The sequence below is a fragment of the Equus caballus genome, chromosome X (genome assembly GCF_041296265.1).
Source record: "Equus caballus isolate H_3958 breed thoroughbred chromosome X, TB-T2T, whole genome shotgun sequence".
Lineage (NCBI taxonomy): Eukaryota > Metazoa > Chordata > Mammalia > Perissodactyla > Equidae > Equus > Equus caballus.
The window spans coordinates 99,808,188-99,825,745 of NC_091715.1; the positions used below are offsets into that span (position 1 = coordinate 99,808,188).

General features: G+C 38.3%; 1 protein-coding gene across 3 annotated transcripts in view; it reads left to right on the top strand.

The window, feature by feature from the left end:
* Positions 1 to 17,558, top strand: part of CENPI (centromere protein I) — a 56,753-nt gene that overhangs the window by 27,303 nt on the left and 11,892 nt on the right. For all 3 annotated transcript variants that reach the window (XM_001492990.7, XM_023633379.2, XM_023633381.2), the window contains 5 exons: positions 6,474 to 6,568; positions 9,503 to 9,638; positions 10,531 to 10,655; positions 12,445 to 12,493; positions 12,628 to 12,846. In XM_001492990.7, coding sequence (XP_001493040.3) covers positions 6,474 to 6,568; positions 9,503 to 9,638; positions 10,531 to 10,655; positions 12,445 to 12,493; positions 12,628 to 12,846 — 624 coding nt within the window. The remainder of the gene's footprint in view (positions 1 to 6,473; positions 6,569 to 9,502; positions 9,639 to 10,530; positions 10,656 to 12,444; positions 12,494 to 12,627; positions 12,847 to 17,558) is intronic.

The window sequence follows — 17,558 nt, forward strand, 5'->3', positions numbered from 1 at the left end:
AGACACTCTTTTTGACACTAGGATTACAGTAATACCAAAGCAAACAAAACTCCCTGTGACATTCATGCTATATAATATAGTCATTTTCTGCTAATAAAATGTTCCAATCTTATATGGTATAGTGAAAATGTTACTGTTTTGGGGTGTTCTCCAAAAAGACCACTGTGGCTTCCAGGAGTCCTGCCTGACTGAATTTGAGAGCCACTTTCTTATAGAATGGTTACTTCTGTTCCCAAATAGTGTTCCTTTTATAACTTTTTTTCACCTTAAATCACTGTTGGCCACCTTTACAGAAAAAATACGTTGTCCTGGTTAGTGGTTGTCATAATCAAATGGCACTTTATTAACTAGCTATCACACTAACTTGGATTTGAGGTTTATTTATATTTGTAACTTAGTACCAGACTAATATCATTATTATTATTTTTTTTAAAGATTTTATTTTTTTCCTTTTTCTCCCCAAAGCCCCCCGGTACATAGTTGTATGTTCTTTGTTGTGGGTCCTTCTAGTTGTGGCACATGGGATGCTGCCTCAGCGTGGTTTGATGAGCAGTGCCATGTCCGCGCCCAGGATTCGAACCAACGAAACACTGGGCCGCCTGAAGTGGAGCTCGCGAACTTAACCACTCGGCCACGGGGCCAGCCCCCAGACTAATATCATTATTCACATGGCAATACACACACTTCTCCCCAGCTGATACATCTTCAGGAACTTCATTTTGCAGCTTTTTGTGGTTCTCTTCCGATCTTCTAATTTGGTTAGTCTTTTGTTTCTTCTCGTGTTCCACCAATCTAGAGAGCTATTTATAAATATTAGGTTGAACCATATGAAATTGCCATTTTTGTAGGTCAAAGATGTTTGACAATTGGCAGTTTCATATGGTCCAACCTAATAAGTATATATACATTTTTACACACGTGTGTATTTGTGTTTGAGTGTGGGGGGGGTGAGGAGAGGAAGAGATGGAGGAGGGGAACTGGACAGTGAGCTAAGAACAGAACTCAGAGGAATTCTCAGTAGTTAAGTCTCAGCTGAAAAGGAGACTCTATGAGGGAATCTTTTCCAGAGACATGAAAAGAACCAGAAGAACAGCGGTGCCAAGTAAGCAAAGAGAATACAGGTTGTCAAGAAAGAGTGAAGGAATAATGTTGCTGTATATCCCAGGAAGGTCCAGAAAGAAAAGGACCAAGAAAAGTTTCTTTTGAAATTGATAGTAGAGGTTTTGACTCCCTTTGTGGGCAGTTTCAGTGGAGTGTAGGGGTAGAAGCCAGATTGTCAAGTTTGAGGAGTCAGTGAGAAGGGAAGACAAGACAATGAGTATAGACTATGTTTTTATAAAAAGAAGAGGTAGAGAAATCGTTGTCATGGGGCTGGGGGAAGTTGTGGGTTTTTTTTTTTTTTTTTTTGACTGCAGAATGAGAGAAACCTGTGCATGTTTGTAGCTAGACTAGAAGGAGCCAGTTGAGAAGAGAGAAAGGTTGAAAATGGAGGAAAGATAGGGGATAATCGATGGTGCAGGATTTGAGAAGAAACATGAAAGCATTGGTTTTAAAACTAGGTAGAGGGATTTGCTTGAATGGATGACGGGGGTTGAGAGGTACAACTTATTCTCTTATAAGGACTTATAGCTAGGTGGATATATAGATATATTTGTAGAGTTGGAAGAAAGGGCGAGACATTGAAATACTTTGTGCCTAAAAATGTTAAATTTCTCAAAATAAGAAGCGCATTATAGAGGATAGAATTGAGTAGGAGGCTTCAGGAGGGTATTATGTGCTTAGGACAGTCGCCGAGAAAAATGGAAGAGGGAAAGCTGATTGAAGACAAGTAAAAGGCTTATTAAGCTTCAGTAAGGGCCCAGGTGAAGTTGGAGACCACACGTTTGGAGTGGTCTGTATAGTTGTGTGTTTTTCTTCAGCTCAGGTGTGAGAGCAGAGAAAGTGAGTTACGAGATTCAATCAGTTGGAGTTTTGCTGGTTGAATGGAGTGCAAGGGAGTTGTGAATGGTGGGCAGTGTAGTCTAGACTAGATAGGGCGATGAGGCCAGGAGAAGGCTGAAAAGCCTGAAAATAGAGGTTAAAAGGAAAGGAAATCAAGGGATTGGAATGTCTCTGAAGTTGAAGAGCAAGAGGAGCTATAGTTGGAGGTGGGGGTGTCAGAATGCTGGAAGAATAGGAAGTCATGACAAAGAAAGGATAGTAGTAGATTTCGGTGGTGGTTCGATTCAGGTTATGACAAAGTCTAGTGTGTGGCTGTGGGAGTGTATAACTAAGGTAGAATGAAGGTGAAGGTTATTTAGTTTGAGGTCAAGAAACTGTGAACGCAAAGTATTGGGTGGATCATCTTCGTGGACACTGACATACTGAGGTGTTGATGGCAGGACATGAAACAGAGAGTGCTAAGGTCCTCAATGAATGTAGATGAGTTTCAGGGGGTAGACAGCAGAGGTATGAAAGGATAAAAAGTAAAAGCTAGTGTAGTTGGATACTATAAACATCAAAGGAGAGAGGGTTTTTTACATAAGAAAGGAGGAGTAATAGTTTGGAAACAGTGTTGAAGATAGATAGCTTTTGTGTTGTGTATAAAAAACCAAAGGATAGTCAAATTCATGACAAAAACTGGCTATAGCAAAGTGCAATCTGAAGTGGGGGTCTTTGACCTTAGCCTAACAAATTTAGCTAATGTTAGCAGTAATTTAGCTAATGAGGTTCTGTAGCTCACAAAATATTTTTAAACACAGTGGTCCCTCAATATCTGCAGGGGATTGGTTTCAGAACCCCTGTGGATACCAAAATCCAGTGATGCTCAAGTCCCTTATATAAAATGGCATAGTATTTGCACATAACTAACCTATGCACATCCTCCCGTATACTTTAAATGATCTCTAGATTCCTTGTAATACCTAAAACAATGTAAATAGTTGTTATACTGTATTGTTTAGAGAATAATGACAAGAAAAAATGTCTGTACATGTTCAGTACAGATGCAACCATCATAGGCCTTTTGATCTGCAACTGGTTGGATCCGCGGATGTGGAACTCATGGATACGGAGGGCCGACGGTTTTGTAAAACAAGGCAATTTTTTCTGTGACACCTCATTAAAGACCAGATTCATTTGATTTCTTATAGTATCTTTTTCATTAAAGCTGACTCCTGAAAGGGGTGATTAGGCACACGTATGTGGTGATGGATTATAATTAGTATTTTGGTGCTGAACATGATGTAATCTACAAAGAAATTGAAATATAATGATGTACATCTGAAATTTATAGTGTTATAAACCAGTGTTACTGCAATAAAAAAAAGCTGACTCCTTTCTTTTTTTTTTTTTTTTGATGAGGAATACTAACTCTAAGCTAACATCTGTTGCCAATCCTCCTCTTTTTGCTGAGGAAGATTGGTCCTGAGCTAACTTCTGTGCCCATCTTCCTCAATTTTATATGTGGGATACCTGCCACAGCATGGCTTGATAAGTGGTGCTAGGTCTGCACCCGGGATCTGAACCTGCAAACCCCAGGCCAAAGCGGATTGTGCAAACTTTAACCACTATGCCACTGGGTCGGCCCCGACTCCCTTTTTAAAAGGAGATTCATTTCTTTTTTTTTTTTGGTGAGGAAGATTGGCCCTGAGCTAACGTCTGTTGCCAATCTTCCTCTTTTTTTTCTCCCCAAAGCCCCCCAGTACATAGTTGTATGTCCTAGTTATAGGTTCTTCTGGTTCCTCTATGTGGGATGCCACCTCAGCATGGCTTGATGAATGGTGCTAGATCTGCACCCAGGATCTGAACTGGCGAACCCCAGGCTACAAAAGCAGAGTGAGCGAACTTAACCACTCAGCCACAGGGCCAGCCCCAGGAGACTCATTTCTGATTTTGTATTTATCTTCTCACAGAAAGGGCTTATATCCTGTTCTCTTATTAGTAACGGGGAGCTAGGACAGTGCTTACCTCCAGGTGTTGAAGTGGGATATGGAAATATATTCACAGAAAACAGTGTCCTAGTTGGGTGGTGAGGGAGAGCCAGATATGTTTGGTGTAAGAAGACACAGAAAGCATACTTTGACAACTATGAAGGTGTGGGTTTAGATTACCCTGGACTGGAGGTTCTGGAAACTGCAAGTGAAAGATTTGGGAAGGATGGGATCAGTGAAAGGGGGAAAGAAGCACAGAGCAGAATAGAGCACAAGAAAGGATAGGTGACCAAAGGGGCTTCCATTCTGAGTGGTGACTAAGGATACAGTAATGTGACATTTGGTGGAATTAGCCAAAAATGCAGTTGATTTCTGAGGCTTTTAGTAACTAATTATTGCTGTGTTATTGCATACTTTGATTACTCTTTCTAATAAATAATATTTTAAAAAATCTAGTAAAGTATTTTTACATTTTCAGTGCTTTTGTTTGTGCCTAGCCAGTTGTGCCTATCAGCAAACAATTTTTTTCACTGAAGAATTTTGAATGGGAAAAACACGCAGATCTACTGTAACATTGCTATTTTCATTTTGGCATGTTAATTTTCAAATTTTTATCCATGTTGATTTATATCTCCTATATAATTACAAACATAGTCGGCATAAATTTAAAAATCAGATTACAAAATTAATGTGTAACAATTTCTATATTTCCACATAGTCTTCCTAATATTTTTAAAGTGACTTCATAGTCCATGGACATTATACCATAATTTATTTAATCTTTTCCTTATTATTATTTCTAATTTGTTTCTATTGTAGGAATAGATAATTGTATTGATCAGCTTCATAATCTAGATTTTTTCCTCTTCTTGAACTATTCCCTTAGCATACATTTCCAGGAGTGAGGTTACTGGATGAAAGGAAAAGGCTTGAACATTTTCATGACTTTGATACATACTGCTGTTCCTTTGCCAAAGGGATGTGCGATGCAAGCTCTTTGAAGGAAGATGGATATAGTGGGTGGCTTATTTAAATAACAAGAGTCTGGCAGCCATGGAGAAAGAATTGGGGTTTGGGAGACAAGACTAAAGAAGACCAACTAGGAGGATAAAGTAATCTCAGAGATGTGAAGTCCTGGTCTAGGGTAGTTATAAAGGGATTGGAAGGAAATGGGTAAGTTGGACATTTTTGAAGGGGAAAAAAAATGATAGGATTTGGTGACCGGAAATAAAGCATGAAGAACACAAGATGACCTCAAGATTTCTAGCTTGGGACAGTAAAGGAACCAGGGATATTTTGCCTGGAGGAAAAAAAGACTAAGATTTTCTGGTCCCCTTCAAATGATTGAAGGAGTGTCACATGGGAAGAATAGATTTCTGTGTGGCTGTGGGAGGCAGGATTAGATATGGGGCAGTATCTTATAGGTAGACCAGACTTAAATGGAATAAAGGACCTTAAGAGGTAGTATATTTCCCAACAGGGGAGTAGGGCAGGCAGAGATTTAATGTCTGTCTACTGGGGATATTTATGTAGAGAAGGTTCATATGTAGGGTAGAGCTGTGTTTCTCAACCCTTTTTTTTTTTTAACTAATATCCCCTTCTCATAAACATAAAAATCTCATGCCTTCCTTTAATGTGGGGGCTGGATGGGGTGCAGTAAGTGGGTGGGGAATTAAGGATTTTTGCTTTCTGAATATGACATAGTAATGTTGAATACCTTTTCAAATGTTAAATTCCCTGGTTGACGCCAAAATATAAGATTGTTTTAAATGACTCCAAGGTTACTTTCAACTTGAACGTATTTAATAACCTGAATGCAAGGTGTTCATTTCTAAAAAAAATATTGATTTTTCTATGAAGTAGCAGTTAGTACCCTATCGCTAGAGTTACTCAAATAGTATCTAGACCATTGTCTATCAAGGATGTTTAAGAAAGGCTTCTTGTATAAGGTTTTGGGATGGCATGAATCGCTTTCAAATTTATAGATATTATGATTTATCCTCATAAAAGCCCCAGGCATACTTCTGTCAAGACTATATTTTTTGTGTGAACACGGCCCTGGGAAATCGAGGCAAGGCCTGAGAAAGGAAAGACTAGAATTGTTTGTTTTCCACAGTCACAGAAGATAAGATAAATTTTCTGACCATAAAAAAGGGAGTAAATTGTAGTTGTAGACACAAAGGGGAAACTCATCTGTAGCAACTTCAAAGGATCGCTGAGTGGAGACAATAAGGAGTGGGTGATGCTGTATTTGGTGGTGTAATTTATGTTATTATTGATTGTAATTTAGAGATACAAGAATCTCTTCCTAGGCTGATAAGTTGGGGACAGCCCTGTAGAGGTGTGTTTCTTGTAGAGAAAATGGCAAAATAAACTTGTACTTGCATTCATCTATCTCCTGGAGACTGATTAGGTCAGAGCAGCAGCCATTGGGTTCTGAATTGGATGCCGTCATCTCCATGGTTCCTTCCACCTCTAAGCCTCTGCTTTAGTCTTTTAGTTCTCAACACGATGGTATGTCTGAATGATTTTACAAATGATTTTTTTGTTTTGCCCCCTCAGTGTAGTGTTCTTCAGAGTCTGAAAGAGCTACTGCAGAACTGGCTGTTGTGTCTTTCTGTGGACATCCACGTGAAACCTGTGATGAACAGTCCTCTGTGAGTTATCTTACAACCCTCCACAATAGGTGATCTATAGAAAAATGTTGGCGTATGGAGTTTAATAGTGTGGCGTGAGACCTAATTATTTCATGTACATGCTTAGTCTTACTTTTCTAAACAAATTTTTGTTACTTTTCACTCTTCTTCCCCACAATCCTGTGAGGAAGGTCCGTTCTTCAAGTTCTATTATATAAATCAGAAAGCAACCCCTAAGCCCCTAAGTGACTTGCAAGAGTTAATGTAGCAAAACATTGGAAAACTGACGTTAGAACTTGCAACTTTGGCTTCCACTCAGTTTAGCTCACTTTATAAAATGTATTCTTACTTGTATGTAGAGTCAATTTTGATTATGGCTAGGAAAATCTGTCACTTTGCTGTACGGCTTTTTTTATGTTTCTCAGATGTATTTCGGTCATTATACATTAATTTATTTTCACTTTGGAATAAAAAAGAACCCCAAATTTCCATTATGATGATTATTATTAAATGTGTGTTTTACCCTCAAAGTGAAAATAAAAGACTGGCTGAATTTCAAGGAACTGCCTAATCAATATGTTTTGACTCTTTCTACCTAAAAGCTTTGGCTGCTGTATTCTACTATTAGGCACATTATTTTTTAATATTAATTTTTAAAAATTTTATATGTAGAAAATTGCAAACATAACCAAAAGTAGAGAAAATAGTGCAATGTTACCCCCATGTATGCCTCATCCAGCTTCAACAGTTATCAATTCATGGTTAACTTTTTTCATCTATAACACCCTCACTTTCTTCCTCCTCTATACTAGATTTTTTTAAAGCCAAACCCAGGCATTCTTTCAACTTGTGAAAAATGATACCAGTACAACACCTAAAAAATTAGTAGTTCTTAATATCTTCAATATCTAATCGGTGTTCACATTCACTATAGTATCAGTCACATTCTTACTTCATAAGGTAAAGACTTTGACTTCAGTTGCAAATAGCTAGTAGTTAGCTTGGTTAGATTAACCCAGACTCATTTTTCTATATGTTTTATCCCTATAGTCATCTCCTCCTTTGATAGGAGAATGGAGAATAGAAGTTTCTTGGGAGTAGCCTGGAAAATTGTTTTCAATTCTTCATATTCATTATTGCAGTGCTTCCATACATCATGTATGTGTGGTCACTTTTAGAGGGAAGTGCAGCATTAGCGGGAAGTGAAAGCATCTTATAAAGCTGTGCTTCTCAAAGTGTGGTCCCTGGACCAGTAGCATCAGCATCACCTGGGAACTTGTTAGAGATGCAGATTCTCAGGCCCCACCGTAGACCCTACTGAAGTAAACTTTGGAGGTAGGGCCCGTTTGTCTGTGATTTAACAAATACTTACATGATTTTGGTGCAAGCTGAAGTTTGAGAACCACTATCATAAAGAATTTTTGTTTAAATGCTTAACCTCTTTGAACACCTCAGTTCTAATAAGAATAGTGTGTTTGCATCTATAATCTTTGGCCAACTTGCAATGTAAGTTTTAGTTACCCCTGATATAGGCAACTTAAAATTTCTATATTTTCTTTCCCAAAATCCAAGGATCCTTTTAGAATTAGTGTTATAAATTTGGGGAGGGCATTTAAAAAGGAGCTCTGCTTTCTAAAATTCTTAAATAAATGGACATAAATGTAGATAACTTTGCTTGTCATAATACTACTTGACATTATATAATATAGCTCTTAAGTTCTCAATAATTCCTTCTCTTTTGGCTATATAGGTGTAATGCCCTGTTTCCATCGTATGTCCATATGCCATATAACTGTCAAAGAGGGAGTAAATTGTAGTTGTAGATCACAAGGAGAGAAGGGTGGGAAACCCTGCTCAGCAGTGGTTCACCAGGAAGCATTTTTGGTTGGCGTGGTAACTGGGAGAGGGTGTTACCATCATTTAGTAGGTGGGAGCCATGGGTGCTAAATGTGCTGCAAGTGGATGGAAAGTAGAAGACAGTCTTGAACAGTGAATAGTTTCATCCAAAATGCCAGTAGTGTCCTATAGAGAAACACTTCAAAAGACGCTGTTCTGAGCAATCACCATTGTTTCAAATGATTTCAGACGCATTTGCCAAGTGCTGCCAAAAATCACAGTTAAAATATAGTTTTGCACATAGCTGGCTGACTATATGGATGCCCGCCTATTTGGATGGTCTCCTGATCTTTCCCTGTTTGCTCTGGCACTGAACCATCATGGCAGTGGGTAGTGGTAGAGTTATCATCATCATCTCAAGCTCTAAGACTATATACTGTGCCTTTTCCCTTGTGCGTAACCATTGTTGGCTACCTAGATCAGAGCGGAAAGCTCTGTAATCACATTTCTAGGTCTCTTCCTAATCCACTCAACAGTAAATTGAAGGACAGGGTAAGTAGATAAATGGGCTGAACCAGTTATACCCATGTGTGATTTAAAGAGACACAGTTCATTGACCTGAGAAGAATATAAAATATCCAGATCTGGTTTTTACTGGAAGAATGAAAGATGCCAAAAATTTTACTAATTCAGTTTTAGGATTAAATTGAATTCCAGTTAAATTGGAGTGAAAATATTTTTTACGGCATTTTAGCTCAGGAATTCAGGCAAAACTGAGTTTTGATTTGGGTACTTAGAAACTAATTTGCTGACTGTTATGGTCCCTGGACATTGGTAATATTATCTAAAGTCTGTCTGGAGCTTAATCCTTTATTTCTCTGGTATTTACTAGTAGAGCGGTTGCTGAGGCTCTTCTGTGAATTCACTTAACTGCTCCCTAGAGGGCTGTGTAGTTTATGATGAATCACTGTGGTTTAAGAAAAAGTGAATTATACATTGGAGCACTGATCGTTTTCTGAAATCTCTGACAACTTTTTGCTATATGTTATCCAGCTTTAACTTGGAAATTGTGAAGCCTTTTGCTAATATGGATCTGAATGTCACGGTTTCTTATTGCAGAGAGACAACTTTAGGTGGCTCCATGAACTCCGTGTCTGAACTGATCCGCTATGTAGGGTGGCTGTCCACTACTGCAATGCGCTTAGAAAGCAACAGCACTTTCTTGCTGCACTTCATTTTGGATTTCTATGAGAAGGTAGCACGCATTCCGTTTTCCCTGTTTAGATTTTTGTGGTGGCTGTTTCTTTACTGGTCTCTTACTTAAATTTTATGTACAACCATGAAGTTTGGCTATGACCTTATTAGCATAGTTAGAATAAGCTACATATTTTGAAGTTAATGATTGTATTCTTGCCTGAATAACTGACTTTCATAAAACAAAGTGGAAAAACCAAATGCTTCCTTTTTGAAAAGTCCAGGTACCACTTTGATAGATGTTCCCCTGAATAATGCTAGCCCTAGACAGAAGTCTGTCTCTAGCATCACTTTTTGTTCATCCATTGTACATCCCCAACCCCTGGCAAAAAACGAAAATACTTTATTATTTCTTCAACTCTCCACTCCCACCTTTTAACCACCTTATTTCTCCCGGTACCTATGATTCCGGTCCTGTTCTGTTCTTTTATAGTATTCAACTTGGACAGAAGCATTATCTAGGAAGTACCTGCTAATCTCAGTTTTCCTTGCTTCCTCCCTTCACTAATACCTAGTTGTGTTATGTTTGTTTAGAAGCATGCTCCTTTGTTTTCCAGGTTGACAGCTAACTAATATGATAAATCAGTATTTTGGGGACTTAAGGGGGAAGAAATGCTCCCTTCCCCTTTCTCCCCAACTCTAAGATCTCTTCCCAGAAAGAAATGCAAGATTTTAATAAGATCTTCTAGAAATAATCCTCTATGGTAAGGCTGATATTTGGTGAGGTACAATTTTAAGCAGGCTTGTGGCTACCTATTCTATTTATGAATCAGGCAGGCCCAAACTTGATGTTCTATTATCGCCTATTCTCTATTGATGATTCTTTGGGTGAACTTGGTGGAGGAGTTCTGGGGAATAATCTGGATGTACTGATATTATCATTCTTCCCAAAGGTGTGTGACGTATATATAAGTTATAACCTTCCATTAGTGGTGTTGTTTCCTCCTGGGATCTTCTATTCTGCACTCCTCAGCCTGGATTCCAGTATCCTGAACCAGCTCTGTTACATTATGCACAGGTATGAAGCCCTTTTACCATTTTACAAATTAGTATATCATAATTCTGTCTTCATTTTCAACTATGCAATAAATTATAACTTTTAAATATGCCACAATAAATTTGTTGTATATAATATTAGAACATTAAATGCAATAAAATTATTATCCATTTTCTGCCAGGGCCTCTGGAAGTAGGAAACATGGCTTTCTTTTGGGAATGACCTTCCAACATGGAGCTGTTTTAACTGTGTTGTTTTTAAAATGTCGCTCTAGGGGAATATGGATTAAAAAAATTCATAGTTAAGGGGTCTTCTGAGGCCAGCCTCGTGGCCGAGTGGTTAAGTTCGCATGCTCTGCTTCAGTGGCCCAGGGTTTCGCCGGTTCAGATCCCAGGCACAGATCTACGCCCCACTCATCAAGCCATGCTGAGGCAGCATCCCACATAGAGGAACTAGAATGACCTACAACTAGGATATACAACTATGTACTGGGGCTTTGGAGAGAGAAAGAAAGAAAAACAAAGGAGGAAGATAAGCAACAGATGTTAGCTCAGGGCCGGTCTTAAAGAAAAAATAAGGACCCTCTGTTCAATGGTGCAGCTGCATTCAGCACTGTTAATTCTCATTGCTGTGTCTTAAAGAAACATTTGTCATTTGCTGACAACTGCTTTAGGTCTACGTTGCTTCTCTGGTAAAAAGAACATTTTCTGGGAGACACGAGGAGCTATTGCCACATGTATGAAACCATAGGTATTATTTCTTATCCCTCTAATTCTTTCACACGCACTGAAATTACTCTTTTTAGTTGATAAGTGTAGACCCTTTTGGCATAACTTCTAGGACTATACCAAAGTTAAAATGTTTTTTTAAAATTAATTAGATATTAGTTCTCAGACAAAAAAATTACATTTGTAAGTTTCCCCTTTAGCCTTTGTACTGCACATTTTTTTTTCCACATTAAGAAAATATGTTCTGGGGCCAGCCCTGTGGCTGAGTGGTTAAGTTTGCATGCTCTGCTTTGGTGGCCCAGGGTTCACTGGTTTGGATCTGGGCATGGACCTAGCACTGCTCATAAGGCCATGCTGTGGTGGCATCCCACATAGAAGAACTAGAATGACTTACAACTAGGGTATACAACTATGTATTGGGGCTTTGGGGAGGGGGAAAAAAAGAGGAAGATTGGCAACAGATGTTAGCTCAGGGCCAATCTTCCTCACCAAGAAAAAAGAAAGAAAAAGAAAAAGTATGTTCTATATCAGTGACTGACTGCTTTTGAGCCTTTATTAATTTAAAAAAAATTGTTTTTTCTGCTCCTTTTTTTCCTCCCCAAATCCCCCCAGTACATAGTTGTATATTTTAGTTGTGGGTCCTTCTAGTTCTGGCATGTGGGATGCTGCCTCAGCACAGCCTAATGAGCGGTGCCATGTCCATGCCCAGGATCTGATCTGGCGAAACCCTGGGCCGCCGAAGCGGAGCATATGAACTTAAACACTCGGCCACAGGGCCTGCCCCTTGAGCCTTTATTAATTTTTTAATAGTGAAATATTAAAAGCATTTCCTTCATTTTTTTATTGAAGTATAATTTACAAACAGTCAAGTGCATGTCTTAAATGTTCAACTCAATATTTGAGCCTCTGTTAATTTTTATTCTTTGAGGAGAATACCACAAAAGGATAAAAACCTTAGCTCGACAGGTGGATATTTGTGTATGTGCATATCTGCATATATTTATTTTTAAAATGTATGCTTTTGTTTATGTTTACATTTCAAAGGCATTTAATGTTAAAAGTTTCTTTGTTCTCCCTTTTAGGTATCGTACAAATTTGACTGCTGCAAAGAAAAATGAGTTGGTACAAAAGGTATGGATGATAAACCTCTGTGTTAAAGCACCATTGCTTAAAAATTGAGTCCAGATATATATATATGACCTGTTGGGAATAAGAAGGAAAGGGAGAACAGATAATAATGACAATTTTTTTTTCTTTCCCAATAGACAAAGTCAGAGTTCAATTTCAGCAACAAGACCTATCAAGAATTTAATCACTATTTGACAGCCATGGTTGGTTGTCTGTGGACATCCAAACCCTTCCAGAAAGGATTATATATTGACCCCGAAGTCTTAGAAAAAGCTGGAGTAGCACAATACAAAAGCAGTTTAAATTTAGTCTATCACCCTGCTCTATTGAGTTATGCTGCTTCCTTTCTGCTACAGGTAAGGGTATTTAAAGGATTTTTAGATTGTCTGTAGGAATACTATGATGGCAGAAACAGGAAATACCACAGATTTAGTGTCTGTGAATTGCAAGACGTGTTCAGTCATTCCGTTTTGAGTATCAGCCAAATTTTGGGCATTGTGCTAGACTCTGGGGATTCAAAATTAACTTAAGTCTCTACCCTCCAAGAGCTTGGGCTTGTGGCAGAGACAGACTTGTCAACATTATTAAAATACAGTGTGGTGAAGTGAGAAAAGGTACAGTTGTGAGAAAGATGAGGGAATGGTTATTATTTCAGTTCTGCTTGGGTAGAGGTGGTAGCAGGTACAAAAAGGCTGTAGAGAAGTTGAAGCTTTCATAAAATCCTTCTAGACAAGATGGAAAATGTAGGCTAGATAATATTATAATTAGAGTTGGAGTCTTAGCCAAAGACTGCTGATTTAATGGGTTGATACCATTATGCAGGCAGGGGAGGGTCTTCTCAAGACTTTATCATTAGCCCTGTCCTTTTCAACATTATCAGTGACTAGAGGAAGAACTCAAATGGTGTGCATATGAAATGTGTAGATGACACAACTGGGATGGGATTACGAATACACCAATAGAATCCGGATTCAGAATTCCCTCAACAGGCTGGAACATTGAGAAATCTAGCAAAATGAAAAAAAAGGGGGGAAGATGTTCACTGAATAAGTATTTAATATACATATGCAATGAACCAGGCACTGTGGTGAACAAGATACATCTCGGTGTTGCCCTCTTAGAGCTTACAGTCTGGTCAGGGAAGAGGAATTAAACAGGTATCTTAGAATAAAGAATGATGGGTAGTATAGGGAAAGTACAGAGGACGATTAACAAATATCCAGGAGTGCTAACCAAATTTAGGCTTTACAGAAGTGATGCTAATTGGAGTTTTGAAGGATGAGTATGAGCTTGCCAAGACAGGAGCAGTATTTGAGGAAAAGGGGACAGCCAACTTTTTCTGTAGAGGGCCAGGTTGTAAATATTTTAGGCTTTGCAGGCCATGTGGTCTTTGTCAAGACTATTCAGCCTTTCCATTGTTGCATGAAAGTGGCCATAGACAATGGGTAAACAAATGAGAATAGTTGTGTTCCAGTAAAAGTTTATTTACAAAAATAGGCGTTGGGCTGGATGTGGGCCTTGGTTTGCTGACCCCTGCGTGAGAGCATATCATGTTTGAGGAACTTAAGTAGAGTTGTAGGGCTTGAGCAGGGGTTTTCCCCTGACCGAGCAGCAGAGGTACCCAGGGTGCTTTTCCAAAGTATACATCCTTGATTGCTCCCACCCTGAGATTCTGATTTAATAACTCGAGTGACATCCAGGATCTGCTTTTTAAATATAATTATTCTGACATGCAACAAGGGTTGAGAGCCACAGGGCTAGACTAGCATGGTAGGAGATGAGGTTTTGAAATGTAGTCAATGACCAGAACATGAAACAAGTAATATGTAGGCCTTCAAAAACATATTGATTGATTTCAATATTTGAATAAAAATTACATTTTTAAAGTACGTAGAGGAGTTTCAGAGGCTACAGTATAGTTAGTGATTTTCTGATATTCCTTCCTCTTTTTCTTGCCTTTGTAATAACTTGCCTGATTTATCATACAATGTATAAGAACTTTTTTCAAGTTAATATTAATAATGAGGCTACTGGATGAAATTTGAAATATTTTTAGTTCTTTTAACCTCTGGACTAAATCCTACAAAAAATGTACAGTGCACATACTGTATTTTACATACAGTTCGGTACATTTGTTTCAGTTTGTTTTCATGTTTTAGAGATTGCTTTTTTTCTTATTTAATTTGATTCTTGGAAAATGTAAAATATTTACATGATTCCAAATTCTAAACTATAGAAATCACACTTCCATCCTCGTCTCCTCCGTCTTTTCTCTTTTTCTGTCTTTAGATAGCCATTTTTAACGCTGCTTGTTTTTTCCATCCGATGTTTCCTTTCTTTAAACTTAGTAAACATTGTTTTCTAATCTGTCTGATAATTCCAATAGCACAAGTTTTTGTGTCTCTATCTCTCTTGCCTCCTTTTTTTGCTGCTGCTACCTCGTGTTGTGTAGTTTCTTTTTGTGTCTGGTTGTCTTTGACCATGTGCTGGACACCTGGAATACTTTTGTAGAAAGAATCGGAAGATTAGAATGGTATCTTCCTGCAAAGAGGACTTTCATTTGCTTCTCATGGGAACCTAGGGGTGCTCTTTGTCTGGGACCCCCCCTAATCCAAGTTCTATGCCTGAGATTCCTCAGACCATACACAGACAGACTGCAAGTCTGTGAGAAGGCTAATTTACTTCCGGTGAACTCTTACCTTGGGTTTCTGGTTTAAAGTGGGGGTTGGTTTATAAGAGTTCCCACTTTGGGCAAACCCTCTGCTTTGACTTTACTCACCTTAGCCCTTTGAGACTATGGAAGTGCATCTCAGTGTTGCAGCTGATTCCTCTGGATTGGCAAATTTCCTCAGGCCAAGAGTGACTTTGAGTATTAGGTTTACCCTCTGGGTTCTCATCTAGATTTTGACTTCCCTTATCATAGATTTTGTCATTCCTTACCATAGCGTTAGCTCTGTTACCTTTTTTACAAAACTTTTTTGATTTTGTAAATACAAACGTAGAGAGAATAGTATAATGAACCCCCATGTACCCATCACCCAGCTCAGTCTCTACTCCCATCCAGTTTTTTGTTTTGGTTTTTTTTTTTTTTTTTTTGCAGGAAAAGAGTCACCCTGAGCTAACATCTGTAGCCAATCTTCCTCTCTTTTTTTTCCTCCCCAAAGCCCCAGTACATAGTTGTATATTCTAGTTGTAAGTCCTTTCAGTTCTACTATGTCAGCTGCCGCCACAGCATGGCTACTGACAGACCAGTGGTGTGGTTCTGTGCCTCGAAACTGAACCCAGGCCACTGCGGTGCAGCGCACCAAACTGTAAACACTAGGCCATCAGGGCTAGCTCCCCATCCACTTTTACACTCAATTATTTTGCAGCAAATAGCAAATGTTATACAATTGTACTGTAAATGTTTCATTACATACCTCTAAAGGATATGGGCACTTTAAAAATGTTCTGTCTCTTCCCTTTTTTAGCACCTTTACTAAGATATAATTCAGATATGATAAAAGTCACCCATTTAAAGTACACAGTTCAATGGCTTTTAGTATATTCACAGAGCTGTGCATCCGTCACCACAATCTATTTTAGAATATTTTCGTTATCCCAAAAAGAAATCGCATACCTCTTAGCTGTCACTCCCCAGTCTCCCCATCTCCCCATTTCCAGGCAAACACTAATCTACTTTATATCTGTGTAGATTTGCTTATTCTGGAAATTCATAAAAATTAACTCATACAACATAGAGTTTTTTGTGACTGGCTTCTTTCAGTTAGGATAACGTTTTTGTGTTTTTTCAATTTTTTATTGCAGTAACAATGGTTTATAACATTATATAAATTTCAGATGTGGAATGTTTTGTATTTCTATTTCTGTGTAGATGACATCATCTTCACCACCCAAACACTGAATAGACTCCATCACCACACACATATGCATAATCACACCTTTCACCTTCCTCTCTGCCCCCTTCCCCTCTGGTAACCACCAATCCAACCTCTGCTGTTATGTGTTTCTTTGTCATTGTTTTTATCTTCTATGTATGAATGAGATCATATGGTATTTAATTTTCTCCCTCTGACTTACTTCACTTAGCATAATGCTCTCAGGGTCCACTCATGTTGTCACAAATGGCTGGATTTCATCGTTTCTTATGACTGAATAGTACTCCATTGTGTATATATACCACATCTTCTTTATCCATTCGTCCCTTGATGGGTACGTAGGTTGCTTCCCAGTCTTGGCTATTGTGGATAATGCTGCAGTGAATATAGGGGTGCATATGTCTTTATGCATTTGTGTTTTCGTGTTCTTTGGATAAATACCCAGCAGTGGAATAGCTGGATCATATGGTAGATCTATTCTTAATTTTCTGAGGATACTCCATACTGTTTTCCATAGTGGTTGCACCAATTTGCACTCCCACCAGCAGTGTACAAGGGTTCCCTTCTCTCCACATCCTCTCCAACACTTGTTTCTTGTCTTGTTAATTATAGCCATTCTGATGAGAGTGAGGTGATATCTCATTGTAGTTTTGATTGCATTTCTCTGATAGTTAGTGATGTTGAATATCTTTTTCATGTGTCTGTTGGCCATCTGTATATCTTTGGAGAAATGTCTGTTCACATCTTTTGCCCATTTTTTAATTGGGTTGTTAGTTTTTTTGTTGTTGAGATGTATGAGTTCTTTATATATTTTGGATATTAATCCCTTATCAGATATGTGGTTTGCAAATATCTTCTCCCACTTGTTAGATTGTCTTTTGATTTTGTTGATGGTTTCCTTTGCTGTGCAGAAGCTTTTTAGCTTGATGTAGTCCCATTTGTTTGTTTTTTCTATTGTTTCCCTTGCTCAGTCAGACATGATACTTGAAAATATAGCATAATGTTTTCATGGTTCATCTATGCCATAGCATGTATCAGTACTTCATTTGTTTTTACTGCCAAATAATATTCCTTTGTATGCATACGCTACATTTTGCTTATCCATTCATCAGTTGATGGACATTTGGGTTATTTCTACTTTTTGGCTATCATGAATGATGCTTATTTATTTATTTTTTTTGAGGAAGATT